General features: G+C 40.2%; 1 protein-coding gene across 1 annotated transcript; it reads right to left on the reverse strand.

Moving 5' to 3' along the window:
* Window positions 1-1,143: 1,143 nt before the first annotated feature.
* On the reverse strand, window positions 1,144-19,440 carry eEF2 (eukaryotic translation elongation factor 2). Its single transcript, XM_080283927.1, has 9 exons — window positions 19,355-19,440; window positions 10,950-11,164; window positions 9,694-9,887; window positions 8,854-8,990; window positions 7,632-7,828; window positions 5,252-5,387; window positions 3,943-4,595; window positions 2,301-2,400; window positions 1,144-2,148 (listed from the first exon to the last, which is right to left on the reverse strand). The coding sequence occupies exons 1-9, from the start codon at window positions 19,355-19,357 to the stop codon at window positions 1,243-1,245; spliced, it is 2,541 nt and encodes an 846-aa protein (XP_080140053.1). The 5' UTR covers window positions 19,358-19,440; the 3' UTR covers window positions 1,144-1,242.
* Window positions 19,441-20,021: the final 581 nt, after the last annotated feature.

Raw genomic sequence — 20,021 nt, forward strand, 5'->3', positions numbered from 1 at the left:
GGATGCCCATAAGCTTTACGAATACTGCATACTGATCTACCATTACCTACAACTGACATTTACAATTAATATCTACGGTACAGTAGTGGGCCTCTAATGACTTACAAAAGCTACCTCCTTCAATAAGTGACATTTCATTCTTGCTACCTTCAAACAATTTTAGAGACCTTGCAAACTGGAGCTGGATACAGTTTACTTTATTCCTTCAGTACGGGAATGTCTGCCAAAGTTTAAAAAAATCACCAGGAAGTAGCAAGAAATCAAATACACCGCTGGATCTACGGGGTTAGGCCTCAATACTGCTATAATACCCTCAAACCCCAGCTGGAAACCATCAACCCCAGGAGGTAAAATATCTACAAGCTTGGTAACATATTACACAACACAAACCTAGCTTTATTCTCACCAGCATCTCAACCCATCTCTAAACTGGGACTTTGATTTGGGACAATAAAGATGCTACTAGCAAACTTTAACAAATTTACTGTTTTGACAGTGCCAGCTACAGCTACATAAAACAATCAGCTGTATCATGGCCAAACCAGGGATGCATGCCATGCTTTCCCCAATTCTCAAGAATAAATAATGGTTATCATACACTGATCACTAGCAACATAAATTTACTCATATGATGCCATAGCACGTTGAATGGCTTAGCATGGTAAAATCTAACATAACACAAAAATGTGCACATCTCGGCTTAGGGTTTGACTGCCCAGCTGACAATCATTCGACAGTTACCAAGCCTTAATCCACGCTTACGAGGAATACCTCCCAGGGTCAATTGTAGCCATCTACTACCCACTAAAGCCTACAACAATCCCTCATAAGTTCCCCTTTACCTTATGCCTGTGCTTCCTTGAACCTGCTGTAGTACAATAATCCTCCCTTTCCAAAATGCATGCCTTCACTAATCCAAGTTAATATTCTTCCCTAAAGCTTGCATCAGTCATCTTTACTCAGTCTGAAAATAAAAAAAAATTCAAACTAATACCAGAGAATTTCATAAAGCTATTTCTGCACTCATCTATTATTACTACTGTTTGGTCAGTGTGGATGTAGGTTTCAGACATAAAAAGCTATACTGCATGTCTCTATGATGTGCCACCAAAAGAACCAAGTTAAGGATTAATAAAAATGCAATTTCAAATAAAGAGCTTAACCTCCCCTTTAATGTAATCACCATAATATGTAAATAAAGCCTTAAGATTATATATCGATGGTATATGAGTGACTGCGTGATTACAATTTGTCCAGGTAGTTGCTAAGATCCGGGAGGCCTTCTTTCAAGCCCTTCCTTTTCCTGGTCTCCATGACAATCTGGTAGGGCTTGCTATTGCCAGCAGCATCCATGGGGTTGCCAGGCATCTCCTGCCAGTGATCAAACACACACTGAGGGAAGGCCTGCCCACCAGTGTTAGAGCGCAGGTCTGCAGTGAAGCCGAATGACTCGTTGACAGGAAGGTGAGCCTTGACCACAAACATAGGAGTGCCGACAATCTGCTGCTCTTCAAACACTACACCACGACGCCTATTGAGCACACCGTAGATTCCACCCACAGCGGCCTCAGGGCACTGGATCTCACACAGGTAGACTGGCTCCTGAAGGCGAGGCTGAGCAGTAAGCACGCAGGCGTATAGGACACGGCGAGTGGTGGGGATGATCTGGCCACCACCACGATGGATGGCATCAGTGTGGAGGGTAACATCGTGGAGGTTGAAGCGGACGCCACGCATGTTCTCATCACAGAGCACACCTTCCTTGGTGGCCCACTGGAAGCCAGCCACACAAGAGTCCTTGATCTCATTGAGGTACTGGACTCCCTTGGTCACATCCACCAAAAGGTTGGCACCAGTGGACTCTGGTCCAAAAGTCCAGATCTTCATGGCATCAGTGGCGTCAAAGCTGTAGTTCTCGCACAGGAATGTCTTCCTGCTCTTGGGATCATCACGTGGGGTCACCTTACCAGCCTCGATGTCGTCAGCCAGACCATCAGGCATGGGAGTAGCCTTCATGTACAGACGGTTATGCTTGTTCGGAGACTTTGAAAGGCAAAGCTCTGTTGATTCACTACCTACAGTCTCACGGTATGACACAACTGGGTCAGTCTTCTTCAGTGGTACACAGGCATGGTCCTCTTCAAGATCCTGCAAAAATGACATTCATTTGAAGAACACTTTTTAATGCACAACATCTAAGTCGTTTTTTCCTCCCAAGGATGGGTTAAATATCCTTATTCTGTGTGTCTAATTTTTAATTAATCAATTTTATCTTTTTCAAAGCTCAAAGGAATACCAACCTTCAGGCAAATCTCAAGATGGAGTTCACCAGCTCCTGCAACAATATGTTCACCAGACTCTTCGATGATACACTGCACCATAGGGTCAGACTTGGACAAACTGCAAAGAAAAATTCCATGTTTATTAAACCTATCATATCTAAAACAGACTGGAGAAGAAAAGACAATTGCAGTTCTCAGGTTCCCTCAAAACCATGTTCTGTTGAAGCTATGGTAAAAGTGGGAATATTAACAATGTACTAAGAATAAGGCCTACTTCACAGAGCATTCTGCTGATATGTCAAAGGTAATGTTTCCTAACAATTTCTGCATCATAAGAACCTAAGCAAAAAAAATAAAACTGCACTAGGTTAGTCCTTTAGTGAATAGATCATGTCTACATACCCATCCATCCAGTGTCCAATCCTTTATTTCCCTTATTAAAACAGCAGCAGGACAGGGCTAGGCTACCCTTCCCATTAAATACCAGAAACCTAAGTCTTCAAAAGGGAACAATAGCTTTTAACATTGCTATGTACAACTGCATACAATAATATCAATCCACTTCCTTGCAATACTAAGACAGTGAATAGCTTTCAAAACAGTGATAAAATCTTTAAAGCAAAACAAACTTTTCAGGACTGTGGAAGTTTCGTAACTTCAACTAAAATGTACAGCAGACCAGTATTATTTTCCACAACCGTTCCTTGTTACTCCTAATATACAGTTCTATTTCCATACCAGTTCCTTAGTATCTATAAAAAAAAATCTGAATAAACCTCATTTGCAGAGTGACAAGTACTGTAATAACATGGTGTGAATCTTTCATTTTTTCTTCTCTAAAATAATCAATGCATCTGGTATGTAATTAGGGTGCAGATTTTAGCTAACTATATAATTTATCTTTCTTCTTGAACAATGGCAGCTGCTGTTCAAGTACCGGTAATGCATTATACACTCTTTTACTACCGAACCAGTGCTTACACTGTTCTTCAATATGAAATTAAACATTGTGCATCCTGGAAACTAAAAATGTCTAACACTTACAAAATCCTTTAGCCCAAAGTACTGAACCAAGACTAAAGCAGTGTTAAATTACTCTTCTTCCTTTGGAAAACAAGACTGGAACACCTCCATCTTGTGGCAAATTTGGAAGGTAATAATATGGCAAAGTAAATGGTAAATATTAAACTATAAATAACAAACACTTAAACCAGTGCATGTATAAGTGAATTCTGAACAGGACATTTACTGACAATAGCAATTCCTCACTTAATGTTGTGTTCTGCAACTACCATGTTAACGGAAAGAGTAAAGTGGTGGCTGTGTTCCGACATTATATTCTATTTTAAAATTTTTAATCATCAGAATGGATTATGCCATGACGATGTATTAGTGTATTACTCCATCAGCAAGTTAACGAACTACCGATATAATGAGAGCAGCATTAATCTAACTGTATCAACCCTGTCCCTTCACTGTGCATCCTGGTCCACTACTGAATAATAGTGTTAAGCAAAGTGTTACTACACCAACTTCCAGATTTGTTGTGGAAATTGTGTAAAGTGCAAATGTTAAAAAGAACTATTGTACTACAGTTTCTTAAGTTTTGGTAGGAGAGATTTTTATGTCATCAACTGAGTACCAAATCCCGAGTACCCACCGCTTGAGTCCTTCCACCAGCTTGGGTAGGTCAGAGGGGTTCTTGGGTTCAACAGCCACACGCACCACGGGAGACACACTGAACTTCATAACCTTCATGTTGTGGGCATCCTTGCTGGTGGTGATGGTGCCCGTCTTCACAAGGTACTGGTCAACACCAACCAGACCACAGATGTTTCCTGCAGGCACATCTTCAATGGCTTCCACAAAGCGACCCATCATGAGGATAGAACGCTGGATGGACTTCTCATACAGGTCCTCCTTCTTGCCGGGAACGTAGTTGGGTCCCAGGATGCGAACCTTCTGCCCGCCAGCCACCTTACCAGAGAACACACGGCCGAAGGCATAGAAACGACCCTTGTCCGAGGTGGGAACCATCTTGGAAATGTACATCATGAGAGGAGCCTCGGCATCACAGTTCTTGATGCCGGTACAGCACTGGTCATCACTGGGCCCCTCATACAGCATCTCAGCACGGTATTTCTGGGCAGTGACTGGGGATGGCAAGTGGATGGTGATCATGTGGAACAAGGTGTCTCCTGCTGGCAGCCATGTGCGCATCACTACCTTCAGAAGTGGCTTTCCCTCCTTGTCACGGTCATCGGCAGCCAGCTTGATCTTTAGGGTGTCTAACAACTTTTGAGTTTCCTCTTTCTGGAAATGGAAAGGTTTAATACAAATGAATACAACTGTTTCATGCTAATATCTCGTGCATATACTACAAGATAAATCTCTCTGAATTTGAGCCATGGAAATCACAACTAATAAACCCATATGGTGCACAGGAAGAGACATCATCTACAACCTGATGGGGCCATGATTAATTCCAGGCAGCTACATCTTGAATACAATATCTAGTTCTAGACAATGATATTGTTCTAAGTAATGCACGTAGGTACTTGAATTGGGAAAAGATTACAAAACTTTACCAAGCAGCAATTACAAACAAATTGCAGCAACAAACTATTTGGTAACATGATTTGAATAAAAACTAGTAATATCACAATCACATAATATACAAAATCATACCGAACAAATCTACTAGGAACTAATGAAACTTTTGATACACCATTATACAATGGAAGATGTTAATTACAATGTGTTATTATCTGCCTTCATTACCATAAAAATACTCCAAATTTACAAGAAAATATACCCCCCAAAATACCTATTTCCATGAACAAGCTTATTCTAACCTTTTCACTGCATACTACTTTAAGTAAATTTCTTTCTGACACCAGATAAGGGATAAATCTTACTATTCGTCCACTGGCTGTATCTCACAACACTATCATCGACATATACTGTACCTTGAAGTTCATGATGGCATCAAAGAGCTTGAAGATTGGGTCAAGGATGTAAGTATTGAAGGCACGCTCATTGTCAGGACTCTTGGTCGTTGCCCACTTCTTAGTCTTCTTGTTGAAGAAGTTTTCACCCCACAGCCTGCCCACAAAATTAGTCAAAATAAAGAAAGCGCCATATATAATTCTAGATACTCATTAATCCCACTTTCAATATTCTCCCACCACTTAAGTCATGCCATTCTAAAGTCTACCACATATACAGCCTCCGTACCCAAATTCCAGTTGTGTACCAAGGCTTCCAATACATTATTCAGCTGGACTACTAATGCCACTTTTAAAAAATACAACCACCTCGATCTCTCAATGCAACAAGGTATGCTCATGCCCTCCTCCCCGAGTTGCCAGTAGTTCTCTCATAATCTATGCTCAATCACCCACAAAACACTGACCTCCAAAGATCCCATTTGCCGTCAGTAAACAGAACAGCATTATCTACACACATCAAGATTTAAAACAATTACCATCCTGTTTATTCCCACTTCCATCACTCAAACTGACTTTGTAACCCTATTAAAAAAACAATGGTGAATCATTAACATTCTAGCCCTAATATATCCACTTACTCAAATTACACTTCAGTATGTTTTGCTGGTGAAATTTAATAATATTTAGTCATCAATCCTACCTTATTCATCATGCCTTATGATAAGACCAAACCCCGAAATTCTTTTCACTCCTTCAAATACGATTTTTCCATTACCCGCGCTACTGGGGGGGGGATTCCCTACTGCTCCATTAACCACCCTATTCAACATTCACACTTCTAATAACCTATTTTAGTCATAGCTTCCCTCTTCACATACTCCATTTCTTGCCATATATTCCCCCCCCTCCAATAAAGCACATTATACCACCAAGGTCATGGCTTGGGGTAGGCATATGGGATAATGTGACTGGTACCAAGGCCACCAACAGTCCGGAACAATTCATTCAGCCTTACTAATTATTAAGATTTCAATACTGCAAACTAATTCGGGTGTTCATTATCATAAATTCATTATAAATAAAGAGTCAACTACACATTCTGTGGGTAAGATATGCACAAACATGGGGCATGGAGTAAATGCAGCACACTAAGTGCATTGGTAGATTGCAGGAAATTTAGGTACCTCTACTTCAAAATCGATCACTTTTTCAATAGGGTACACCTTCACAACAACAGTTTCTTCCATGACAATAATGCACTACTCTTCTAAACAGGTACACACTTCAAGATGTCCTGTGACTGAAAGGGGTAACAGTTGTATACTAAATAGCTCATACATTACCTTCAGTTTCCTTAACTTATCTCTAATGTTGAAAACCAATCCAGCTATCCTCCACAAGAAGACAGCCATCAAGCAGATTTCCAGTTACTCTACCTCTTATAAGCACACAAACATACCACTGGCTGGCATGACCATGCCAAATAAGAGGAAATAGTTCTTAACCTACCATAAATTTCCTTAGTAAATGCACCATATTCTACCTGAAAATGACTTATCTCCACCCAATTAATGCTTTCAGGTAGTTACAAGTGACTGGAATAAATTTACTAGGGGGACGTAGGGTAAAATGATAAATGATGAATCAATATATTAATTATCCGGTAATTTCCTGTTCTCTTTAAAGATGGAAGCAGTTGTAAATTTGGCAATCTGAGAAAAAGTTGTTTCTGCATACTGAATACCTCTCTCATATTAACTTTTAAGAGTTTCTGGCTGCTATCTGACCAACTTAACCACTCAACAACTAGCTATGTACTACACAAAAAAATCCTAATAACATCCAGGTCAGCTGAAGGTTTGCTGCACCCCCAAACCATCAAGACCTCTTTCCCATTTACGGATCTAGACTGCTCTTCCTCATTCTCTTCTAGCCTCCTCTCTGAACATAGCCAAACCCAACCTTATAACGGCAACCCTCACCGTAATTCACCTCTACAAAAACACAGCAACATATACAGTATAGGAGAGCTGCCTGCAAATATTAGGTGTGCATACAAGTTGGCAGCTAGAGTACATAAACAATCTTTTATTTTAAGCAACCACCAGACTCGTATTCAATTTGTGGATGGCCTCTAGCAATGAAAGGGTATTTAAACCCCTCCAGCTGGAATTCTCCAAGCTGAGAATAATCATCTGGATGTATGAAGAATAAAATTTAAAATAAGTTACTAAAGATGCTGAGGTTCATCAAGGCTTTATCTTACCCTCTCAATCTGAAGTCTCCCCATAACTACAGTAGAAACAAGATAGTAATAATAAAATGAAAATAAATTGCATCCTCGTATCATTAGAGTATCATCATTCGAGTAAAATGATTAAAAACAATATCAACTCACTTGTTCATGAGTTTGGCAGCTGGGACCTTGAACATGGTTGAGTAGATGTCAGCAAACTCCTTTACAGAGAAGGCCCACCCATGCAGACCAGAGCCGAAGCCCACAGAGCCCTTGCTGGGGTCCACACGCATCTCACCCATGGGGCCAGAGTCGTCGTTGTAGGTGGCAATGATCACATTCACGTTTTCAACAATACGCTGCAAAGCGTACATGAAATTAAAAGCTATGGATGATGAAACCTTCTACCAATGATCACATTATAATTTCTGCTCCAGAAACTTCATGGCACAAAACTAGCATTTATCATGATGAATGTTTTGGCAGAGAAGAAATAACTTATTCTGATCAAATGCTGCTAAAAAATAATAAATACATAAAAATAATTTAACCAAAACTTTTCTAAGGTAGCAGATGGCTGGCTACCACTGGCCCAGTGAGGTACTGTTAGGAGCGTGAAGCCCAGGGTGGTAATGCCAGGAGTATGAAAAGTGCCTACAGGCTTGATAACTAGCCACACAGCCAGCACTCTTAGGCAGGGAACAATTGGCCACAAGAATCTGAACAAAGTCCAAGTTGACACTCACTGTTATAATTCTTATTATACAGCTTCCAGCAACTGCAGGGAAGTTAATTTGGCTGGGTTTGGTAATTTGTTTAGCTTCCAGTTCATAAAAAACATCAGCTGCAACATGGCCAACCCCATTATGGGGATTCTTCAGAGGAACTATGGCATATTTATGTATACATGTCAAAAGATTTCCTTCAAATTAAAAAGAAGAAAACAGATGATCCGCCAAAGCTACTCCCTGATTATTAAGTGTTTTCATGTCTTAACATATGCTCTCCCTACCAAAAGCTTAAAAACAGTCCATCCATCCATCAATCCATCATCTAATCCTACGTTGCCCCATGAGAAGCGTAGGAGCCCAGGGCTAGGCAAGTTGGTCCTGGCATTTAAGATGGAGGGTTAACTCACCCATGAGAACTAAATACTGTATTGGGCTTGCAATGCTTATCATATTTTCAGTACCCATGTTAGCTTATAATCACTGTATACATGATTATGAAAAATTATTAGAAATGGCTTTGACAAGAGTGTATATTACATAGTATGCAAGTTGCTCAATTTGCAAGATTCTTTTCAAGCTAAAATATGACAAACATAACAATCAACTTATACCCATCACAACATACACAACTGCAACGTACAAATATTACTAACCTGGAAAGTCTGGTAGAGTTCTTCCTGCTCGAGCTGCAGCTCAAGGAGTGCACGGTCCATCTTGTTCATGAAGAGCACTGGCTTGATGCGCTCAGCAATGGCCTGACGCAGCACAGTCTCTGTCTGCACGCACACACCTAACCATGCAATCAGCACGATAATTAGATACTTTACAAGTCTCTCCATCAATAATTACTTTCTTTAATGAGTAATCAAAGATTACTTTTACAACTTCACTTCTTAATATTCTATATTCTATAAAACACCTACCAAATACCAACCTCTTGTTCAAAGCAAAGAAAACTGGCTGTTTCCACAAAGTCTAAGAACAGTACCGATGCTACCAAATGAATGCATGATCATGGTCAGGTGCCCATATTAACACTTTAGGTAATACGTAACACTAAAGCATAAAAAAATACAGTAAAGAGACCAGTGGAAGTGGGACTGTTGCACGGATGGCATACCCGGTACATTCTGTGAGACACATTTACTAATGACAGTACAGACACACACTGATCAAAGGGTGCTTACAAAAGTATGTTAGAAAAATGTAATGTAAAATGGTGCAATGATGTAATTAAAAGGATTATATTTAATCACTTTTGTTCCCATGTCGGGGAAAAAAAAAAAAAAAAAAAAAAATTACCCACTTAAAAAAAAAAAAAAAAAAAAAAAAATGCTGCAAGAGCTTCAGAACTAGATCCAGAAGGCATTTAGGCACTTTCTAGCCATATAAGCACACATAAAACTAATCAGCAAAATTGTACTTTCATACTTATACAAGCATCATAAACATTTTAAGTTTGCCCCAATATGGGCAGCCCAGTTCATACACACCTGACACACAGTCCACCACCACAAGGGCACCATCAGTGACACGCAGGGCAGCAGTCACCTCAGAGGAGAAGTCAACGTGGCCAGGGGAATCAATAAGGTTGATAAGGAAACCATTCTCTCCTTTCTCACGCTGGTCTGGGTTTGTGATGAGGGCAATGTTCTCTTCACTCAGCTTAAAGTACATAGAGATGGCACTGTGGAAGGAGGGTACGTAGGGGGTCAGTAATAAGCACTGATGGAAAATATTAACAACACAGATGATATGGGTCAGGGAATGTCTGGGTTATAATCGTAAGCAGTTCAACTAACCGCTCATCCGAACGAGACAGTCATCATCCAAGTACCACGTGTGATCCTCAATGCTAAGCCTTCCTTGACAAAGAGTACCATAAGGTAGTATACAACTCTAAGAGTGAGAAAGTGGGACATGGTGGGTAAGACAATTGATGTAGAGTCCATTCCGTTAATATGCGAGTTTGTACAACGCAAAATGCCCAGAGTATGATGGGGTGTGAAAAAATCAAATAATTGTTAGTGCTCATGTTGGTCTGAAAACACAATATCAGGCCAGCATTGTGAGCCAAATCTGGTGTCGCACCACAAAGCGCAGCCTACCCTTGTAAAGTGCACGAGGAAGTGACACAGGTTGTGACATCATTGCACCAAGTGACTGCCTCATCCTGCCTTGGAAGCCCATCTCTTCAAGTCAAATAAGTCTTTCCTGCACAGATTTTAAGGCATGGGGCTACTGTGAGGGTTATACATACTGTGCACATGTGTTTAATGTCCCATAATACATAGGCAAAATTACAGACTAGGGGCCAAAGGGGTGACTTCTGAAGTGGCCACCACATCAATTAGAAGTTTCTCCACTAGGTATGTTACTTGTAGTGTGAAATTTTTAGAGAGTGAGGTCTTCTACCATCCAAATTCTCACATATTAAGTGAATAGACTGTATGTGGCATGTCAGAAAAGTACAGTAACTGGTGACATGTAGAGGTGCAGGGTATGTAGGACCACTGCACCTTGGGAGCAGGCTGTGAAGCCTATGCCCAGAGTCAGACACAGGGGGGGGGGGGGAGTTCCCTTTAAGATGATTTACCAAAATGCTATTGACTTTAACAAATTTAAGGACAATACCAATGAGTACTCCAATATCCAAAAATTGCATTACTGTACTATACAGTACTGTACAGCATTTTAATAATCCCAACCTATATCCCTGAACCTAATAAACTCCAAACCCATAACTTACGTAGACTTGATGGTAATGCAGCGCTCCTGCTCATCCTTACGGGTGTCAGTGAATCTCGTCTCCCCAGCTCTAGAAGAGGCAATAATTCCTGCCTTGGACACGAGGGAGTCGGTCAGAGTGGACTTGCCGTGATCCACATGGGCAATGACGGACATGTTACGGATGTTCCTCCGCTTGTCCATCAAGTCCCGGATCTCGTCCACTGTGAAGTTCACCTGCACAGGGCAAAGCAGTTTTAATATACATACACACCTTGGAAAAAGATGTCCGTGCACACACACACAAACCTATTCTCTTTAAAAGATTGTTTAGATGAATAAAATCATCTCCATCTGCATATCTTAAAATAGGAATCTATAATCACAGATCTTCATTACCCCATTTGTTCCTCAAAAATGAAAAGTTCATTACATTTGCCAGGTAGTGGCCTGATGAAGTCTGATTAAAATATTTTGCCTGTTGAATTACTATGTTACTGTTTCCTACATCTCATTAACCTAGATCCCCCCCCCCCCACAAGCATATTACTGCTACTTCCACAAATTCACCTTTGACTATTGCACTTTTCACACTTGATGGAAAAGATACAACATTCATTAACCATTTCACAGTGAGGGCTCTCCAAAGATGAATATCATCTGGAGACAGTGAGAATAAATTTAGTCATCACAGAGGTTAAATCTCTAGAAACTCCCCAAGCATTCCTGTATTGCAGAATGAACTAAAATCCAGATCAACCAGAAAATCTGAGGCCAGTTTTTCAGAACATTCCATTTGCTTGTAGTTTTTGTCCACATGCGAACACTTGCCTACCATTTTGAACAAAACTTCCTCACCTGACATCCTTCAATAATATTTTTGCAGTCAAAACCTACTTACAGTACTTATATTTCTCAGCAGCCCCAAATCTGCCATTTTTACTCAACTCACATACTCATCAGACTAAAGTCACTCAAAAAATACTGGGGAACACTGTAAATTGGTTGATATAAACAGTATGTGTATGGGGGACTATAATGAGGGAACCTCGCAGGGTAACACACGAGGAACCGAAGGCTTACCCCCACCTTAATCTTCCTCTATTTACATTCACAAATAGCTACAAGGAAGCATATCTGTGCCAAGATAAGAGGATTTACAGTATTAATGTTTTACAGTAATGTTTACAGTATTAATGTTTTGTTACCAGTACCATACCAAAACTTAACAACAATTATCTCTTCTAAAAATACTATACTGTACAATATTTACAACCATAACCACTGTGCCGAATATGAATTTAACGCTTTACATGTATCGTAGCCTATTTCAGCTTTTCTGATATTCACATTCCTTATACAGTATTACTTAAAGACAGGCCTACCTCTACAGAATTACTGTAGAAGGGGGGGAGGGGGGAAACTGTAAAGAAGTGGGTGGGTAGGATGTGATGGTGATGGAGTAAGGCAAGTGCAAAGAGGTACCTTAACAGCTTTCTCTTCAAAATTTGATGTAAAGGCAGGAAAATTGGGATGAATGACGAGTCGTGGATGGGACAGGATGGTGATGGGGTAAGGAATAGCCAAAACTCAAAGTTTTATGTGTAATGATGATTCCAATCAAGGCCAAAAACAAAACAGTAATATACAGTATAAGTCTGGTTCCACATACATGGCTTATCTAGAAAGCACTCAGAACACATACCTTCACCAATGCCAAAATAATTTATGACTTATAAACCAACCTCCACCCATCGTTACTGGCAGAAGTACAGTACCGTTAAGTAAATATAGTCTTCATCTACCCTCGTTGCACAATCTCACAGAACGCATACCTATGCCAGTCCCAGTAAAACTTATTGTGTATTTATTCCAGCATTCAGATCCAGATACACCTCAAAATGTAATAAACTCTTCCTTGGCCCAATGCCCACTTATCCACCAGATTTCAATGACATCCAATATCATTTTAAGACCATGTCCACAAACAGGTGAATAAAAGGAGTCAAAGGTTTTTCATCTCATTAACTCTCCTCCTCTTACTGGCTCCTTTCAACCTCTGTTTCTTCGTCGCACTGTTGCATCATTCTCTCTTTTCTATCGTTACTTCAGTGGTCACTGTTCCTCTGAACTGTCTGCTTGCATCCCTCCACCATTATGGCAGGCGTCTGGCAAACGTCTAGCAACAAACTCTCATCCCTTTTCTGTCCAACTCTCTAATGCAAGAGTTAATCATTACTCCCAGTCCTTCATGTGAGTGTCAGGTCAACTATGGAACTGTCTTCCTCTGTATTTCCTACTGCCTATGATCTCCAGTTTTTCAAACGCATTGTGTCCAGGCACCTCAGAAGGAACAATCTTGAATTTGGCTCTCTGCTATTTAGTTACTGTTTTATTCTAAGAGGGAACAATCTCACAGGCACCTGGCCTTTGGTTCCTTCTTTCTTGCAAAAAAAAATAAATAAATAAAAAAAAGCTTCACCAGTCATGATGTTAAACATGTATGTTCTGCAAACTGTGATTGCACCAATTAAACCAACCCCTCTGACAGAGCTGTGATAATTTCCATTTGTTCATGCTGCTACCACGTGGAATAAAAAGAAAAGGAGAGAGAGAGAGAAGACTAATACTGCCATCAGTTTAAGCTCAAATTTACCACAGACCGCTCTTAAATGTAACATGGCAATGTGTTTAAAGGGTACTACTATGATCAATAATAAAAGCGTTCAATTCTGCATGTCATACAGTATTCCCTCCTCTCATACTCCTGGATGCCTTCAATTCAAAGGTCACCAGTAATCTATTATCCCTAAATGGTTATCAGGCCCTAACAACAAAGTAGCACTGTTCACTGTCTACATGTATGATCGGCAGATTGTCAGGACTGCAGCGCTGAATACAAGAATCTGCTGGGATGCACTTGAAAACTCTAAATCCCTTATCATTTCAAAACTGTTCAGAGCAATGGAAAGGAGACATTAGAAAACAAGCCATAACCTATTTTTGGAACCATCTACTGATTTTTCATGGCTGAATCTTAACCAGTCAACTCAGCAGTTCCTACTAAACTGAATATCCACTGTCAGTAGCAAATGACTGAAAACATCACCGGAGGGTTTAAGTCCCTTAGCTGAAAAAGTAAAACAAACAAATAATAATAATAATAAAACCCAGTGTTACCCAGAATAAGGTTAAAAACAAAAAATCTGAATGAATGGATTAAAAGCAAGTAGTTTCAGTCTGACTACTGTACCGCTACCAAGGTCACATCCCTTAGAATGGATAAGAGACAGACAACCGGGATAAGTGCCAACCAAGAGACAGCAAGAAGAGGCACAAAGACAGTAGTTACAGTATTTAGAGATATTCTAGGACTGGTTGGAATAAGCACAGCCAATAGGTTAAGGTAAATAAATACAAGAGTTAAATTCAGTACATCAAATCCAGTTTCTTCAACACACAATTGCTTCAAAAACATACGGGGTTAGTGGGTTATGAATATTTTAGTTATCCTGATAATGTGTGTTCATGATGACAGGCTCATGACTTGCTAACTGAATAAAATCACCTAGCAGTAGCTGAGTAACAATGAGCTGTCCTTATCACAAGAGGGTTAGAAAAACCCATAAGCCCGCCAGGTGGACTCTCATGCTGCAGGTCACCCACACGTCCACACCAAATCAATAACTCCCAAGCTTCACTCCCCCCCCCCCCTCCAAAGCACACACGCACACGCACACACACACACACACACACAATGCAACTTCTCAATCAATACTCTTTCTTCCACCTACACTACTATTTGCATATCCACACATACACACACACACACACACACACACACACACTGGAACTTCTCAATCAATACTCGTTCTTCCACCTACACTACCATTTGCTTATCCACACACACACACATACACAAAACAACTTTTCAATCAATACGGTACTCTCTCTACCTGGTAGCTACACTGCTACTTGCTCCTCTACAGATATGCAATGCAACTTTTAAATCAATACAGGTACTGTACTTTCTTCCACACTGCTACCCTAGTTTAAACACACATATACATGATGCCCCTGTTCAATAATTCACTTCCTCTCATACTTCTAGGCTATGCACAGTAACATACGTTAAACGTCACCCACACAATGTGATTAGTCCTTCCCACAGTTACTCACATTTTCACATACCAAAAACTGAGCAGTATGTTTAGAGAGTGAGAGAGAGAGAGACTTATGTAACACACGATCTCTTGCATGAAGTCCTTATCTCATTCTAGTAGTTCAGTTACTCTTCTAGGAGCTGCCTAGCATGGGCCAACCAGCCTACCACAGCTATCCTCTCTTCTTATGTTCTTATATGTCAAGTATACAAGTTGGCTCCACTCTTAGGGGAGAACACTGAATTATTCTTAAGCATCAGTACCCTGAAACTGTTTGTCTTTATATTCTGAAACAGATAATGAATGTTGGAAAATCTATTATCTTCACATACTGGATCTGCATGGAGTTGCACAATCCCTAAGCATGTAGTTAAACAACCCTCAACACAATGTGCAAATAAAAAAAGGGGGGGGGGGGATGAGAAAACCTGGAGCAAAAACAGCATGGCAAACACTGAATCGGGTTTAATTTTCTTTCGTTGCACGCATCTATCATTTCAGCATCCTATCTACTATCTACCGCCAGACGCCATAATCCCGTAAGGGGTGGCCATTTGACTTTGAGTTAGTTGTTTTACGAGGAGGGACACTAACCCTCCACCAACCCACTTGTTGACACGAAGGGAGCATGTATGGTTTGGTTATATGGTTACCACCCAGCGTTATAAATGGTTTCTTGGCTTACAGGAAACCATTAGGCTCTAGGACATTATATCCCCCAAATTAGGGAGGGAGGGTCTTCTCTATGGCATTTGTCACATGTGCATCTCTATGAAGTTCTATCATCATCCTGAAAGTGCAGTAATTTCTCCAATTGTGACACACGACCTTCACCCTGCGATAGCTTCTATTCTCAGTGGTGGAGAGGCTGTTGAAGAGGCAGAACTACACCTTGCCCCAAAGTAAGTTGCTTTTCGAGTGGATTTCAAGGTTAGGTTTCAGGTGGTTGACCCGCCGCGTCCCGTTGATGTGAATTAACGTCCACACATTTTGTCACTGCCAATTCCGTTGACATTCATAAACGCAAATCAATTGCAAGGTCCCTAATTTGAACAATTTTCAATTTTCGCGAGTGATTTTTGGTACGTATACACGGGACACCTTCCTCTACATGATACCAGGCAGGGACAATGTCTTACCCAGCATGACCTCCCCCCCCCTGCACACCATTGTCTCAGCAATTCACCTGTTACCAGTGACCTGGCCAGTAATGCCATGTCATGCCACAGTACGAAATTCAGGGCCAGAGTGATTCCCCAATCGATGACAATGTGGAGGACAAACTTTACATAGCATTAAAGGAAGAAACAGTCAGAAATGATGATCAGGTAATGTCGCCAAAAAAGGTCAGTTATGTTGATGTGTTTCATGAGTGAAACAATGCTTATATTGCCTATGTTACTGTGTGAAAAATATTCTCTCGTACTACATATAAATTCGTACCAAATAAATAAATAAATACTGTTTATGAGTGGTGTGGAATGGTTACACTCCCATAGAACTCGTTTTCTTTGGAGAAAGCCTGACAGAAAACACAGTAAGGTGAGGAGGTACCGCTACCTGTATCGAGTATTTAAAACCTCAGGTGAGCGATATCTCTATGATTTTTCGATGTTTCTCACCAAAAGCGGAGGTTTGGGCCAAAAAAAATTTTTTTCCAAAAATGGTCGGGATTGGGGGGTCAGTGGTGGAAAAGTGGTCGGGATGGGGCGGGTTAATGATACCATGCAGGGTCATGGGGAAGCCCCCTCCCTCCCCAGCTAGGACAAGGTTAAGTTTAGTTTGGTTGTACAGGCATAATCCTAAAGGGGACAGGACCACATTATTTTGCAGTTTCTGTCTTTTCTTTACCTCAGCTCTTCATGGGATTCTATGTGCTCTTCATTTCTTTTGCATCTTTTAAAAGTGGTGAAAAGCATTTTAAACAGTGGTGTTTCTTTACTGACGAATGCCATCTTGTAGTGCACGAAGACTGAGAACAGACGCTATCTTAGAACACCACTTTTTAAAGAATTTGGTCTTATCAGTGCCTATTTATCTAAAACTAGCCTAAATTTTCCCAACAACCCATTGTTATTTATTCTAACCTAACCAATATTAAGTAAATGTACGCTTTATTGCAGGCAGTAGGACCTTACCAATGTACATTCCTCCAATTCATTTTCTGTTTTTCTATTTTCAGGGTGGTAAATTACTTTTTTCTGTTGAAACATTTCCCACTGTTTATCATCACATTCCTTAAGCCCTTAAAGTGTAATGGAAGAATCACACTCAACATACGGAAAGGTGTATTTCATTTGCCAACTTCCTAATTGGATGCTAGGCTGGTTTGGTTAGATTAAATTATTAGGTACAGTTATGCTAGGTTAACTTAGATTTAGGTAAACACTTAGGTTAGGACAGTCCCTTCCACTAATATGCTTGACAAATCAAACGAGCTGACAGTGGAACACAGAGAAAAACAACGGGGGAAACAGACTTCACATGGAACGTTTATTTACCACCCCAGAAATAATCAGGAAATAAGACTACCAGAAAGAACTGATCTGGTAAGGTGCTTCAACTGACTCAAATAAATCGTATGTTTGCCTAATCTTATGCTAAGTTAACCAAACTTATCCTACCCTAAGCTACACTATCCCTTAAGTAATCTTACTTTCCTTATTTATTGATGGGTACTCTCCATTCTCGAAAACACTTCTGTACAGCATTACACATTTTTTTTTTTTTAAGGTGGTCCTGTGTCTCCTAAAGGATTACCCTGTTTAGCTAGGGCAGGTTAGGTTCATTTAAGGTAGGTTTTTAACATACTGTACTGCATTTCAGTGGATTTGGATTTTATTCCACACATGATTTCAGGTGACATTTACTTCATCAATTTTTTTCTCTCTGACTTCACATTGCTGTAGGCGTAGGAGTCATTTGCAACAAAATTAAATCCGTAAATTTACCAAAATGAATTATATTAAAAACAAGGCTGCAATAGGGGAAAAAAAAATACCAGGCATTGTCAGCAGACTCTAAAACATAGAGGACCAACATAAAGACTTACTAAAACTTGATAGACATATGGTCATTTAACAAACTTTACATTTACAGCAGTTCTCACTGGGTCAATTGCTGCCTAACTTGTGGCATTACCCCCAATGAAAATGTGAAAGGCAAAGGGGAAAAAAATCAAACTATTTATCCAAAACAGCATGGATAACCTAATGAAGACCAGCTTACTGTTCTACTACTGCTGCAACTATGATATCCGAACCTTCGTGTCTAACTGTCCCTTTTTATATATATATATATATTTTTTTTCTAGCAGCAGGCTGTACTTTATTTTGGTAGATCACCACCAGAATCTTAATCTGCTAATGGGCACCCCTGCCTGACTGCAGATAAAAACCAATCATGACTCTTTGTGTCTGGTGTGTTTCTTTAAAAATTGACCCTCTTGGCTGTTAGGTATCAGTAAATCATGTTAAACTTGAATGGACTAGTACAGATCAATTTTACAGTATTTTCCTAATAAACAACCTAACCCATCCCACCCACGAGTAGCCGTGTTACTATAGCCTACTGAATTGCCGTACCCAAATTGCAACCTACGCATTTCACTCTGGCCACATGAGACTTCTCTAGTAAAGGGATCGATAAACTTTGGAGAAAACCAGTCCATATGTATCACTTCCTACGAAAGGCAAACCCAAATCATGAAAAAGTAAATGTTTAACGATGGCTGCTTTGTTTATAACCTTTCGTGGGCGGTAAATATGGAGGAAATGACTTCCACATTTACATACTCCGTGACTCATTAATTCATTTTATTTCCCAAAACCAAGTAAAATACTACTGGGGTATCACTCAGGCCGCCAAATTACCATGGTGATAAATTAATTAGGACGTTGACCCATGTGACCTACACTTGAAAATCCGGCTGGTCCGGATCAATCCAGCTGGGAAAACGAAGTCCCACATTTGACATCACTTGCACCCAACACACACAGGCAAAATTTGGTAAAAACATAAAACCCGGCATTTTTGTTCATTTAACTGCCATGCACAAGGCTTCCTGTTCCGGAATTGGGAATACTCGAGGTCTGTATGGGCGCTGGTCGTGGGTGACAGAAGCAATGGCTACAGACAGTCATGTTCATATTTCCATCACTTTCGACTAAAATCCAAATTCTAATCAACACAAAGCTTATATCACTATATTGCCTAGTTCATGAACTACAAGCTGGTAACGATTAGACGGAGCTGGGCCACTTACCATCTTGGATGATTGTTGGTTAAGATGTCACAGGCAACAACACAGTGGGGGCGTCTGATGGAAACGCCGAAAAGGACCGACTGGTGGTGAGACAGTGACGTCACGCTACCAGGAATCCCGCCAGATGGCTCCACCTTACGACACCCTCATTTACCACAAATTTTCATATACACTGGCTCATTTTCCAATACTCATCTCTATAAGTCACAAATTATCCATGTTTAATACAAGTGGAAGTATAATTCTGTTCTGAAGAAGAACATCGCCAAAATATCTCGAAATAAAAAGAGACGTTGGCATCTCATCTGCTGTCGTGCTGGAGGAGAGTTGCTTCATCGTCAGCGGAATTTTTCGCAAATAACGTTTGGTAATGCCATTTTACTATCAATTTTCCTAAAAAAGTGCGAACATGGCTTCGGAATAAATTATGTTAGCTGCATATGGCATGTAAAGTATTATAAACTGATGGTTGTTGAACAGTGATCATGAACAAGCAAGGTTATGCAATGTCCCCTAGAGAGCGGTGAAGTCAAATTGTGCAAGCGCTCAATATCTTTAATTACGTAAATGTCGTCTATCATGTATTTTTAAATGAACTGTCACTATTTCTAATTTATATTCGGTGATTTTTAATGCAGTACGTTAAATGTAAAATATATTTCACAGT

This window comes from Coenobita brevimanus, chromosome 13, assembly GCF_032717465.1.
Source record: "Coenobita brevimanus isolate Jiangsu-jjx chromosome 13, ASM3271746v2, whole genome shotgun sequence".
Classification (NCBI taxonomy): domain Eukaryota; kingdom Metazoa; phylum Arthropoda; class Malacostraca; order Decapoda; family Coenobitidae; genus Coenobita; species Coenobita brevimanus.

What these genes read in the sequence shown, in the direction of transcription:
- eEF2 (XM_080283927.1), bottom strand. An exon ending in GCTGCCAAACTCATGAACAA is followed by an intron (nt 5,388 to 7,631) that starts GTGAGTTGATAT and finishes TTTTGTGGGCAG; the next exon opens with GCTGTGGGGTGAAAACTTCT. An exon ending in CTGGTGGAAGGACTCAAGCG is followed by an intron (nt 2,401 to 3,942) that starts GTGGGTACTCGG and finishes TTTTCTTTGCAG; the next exon opens with TTTGTCCAAGTCTGACCCTA.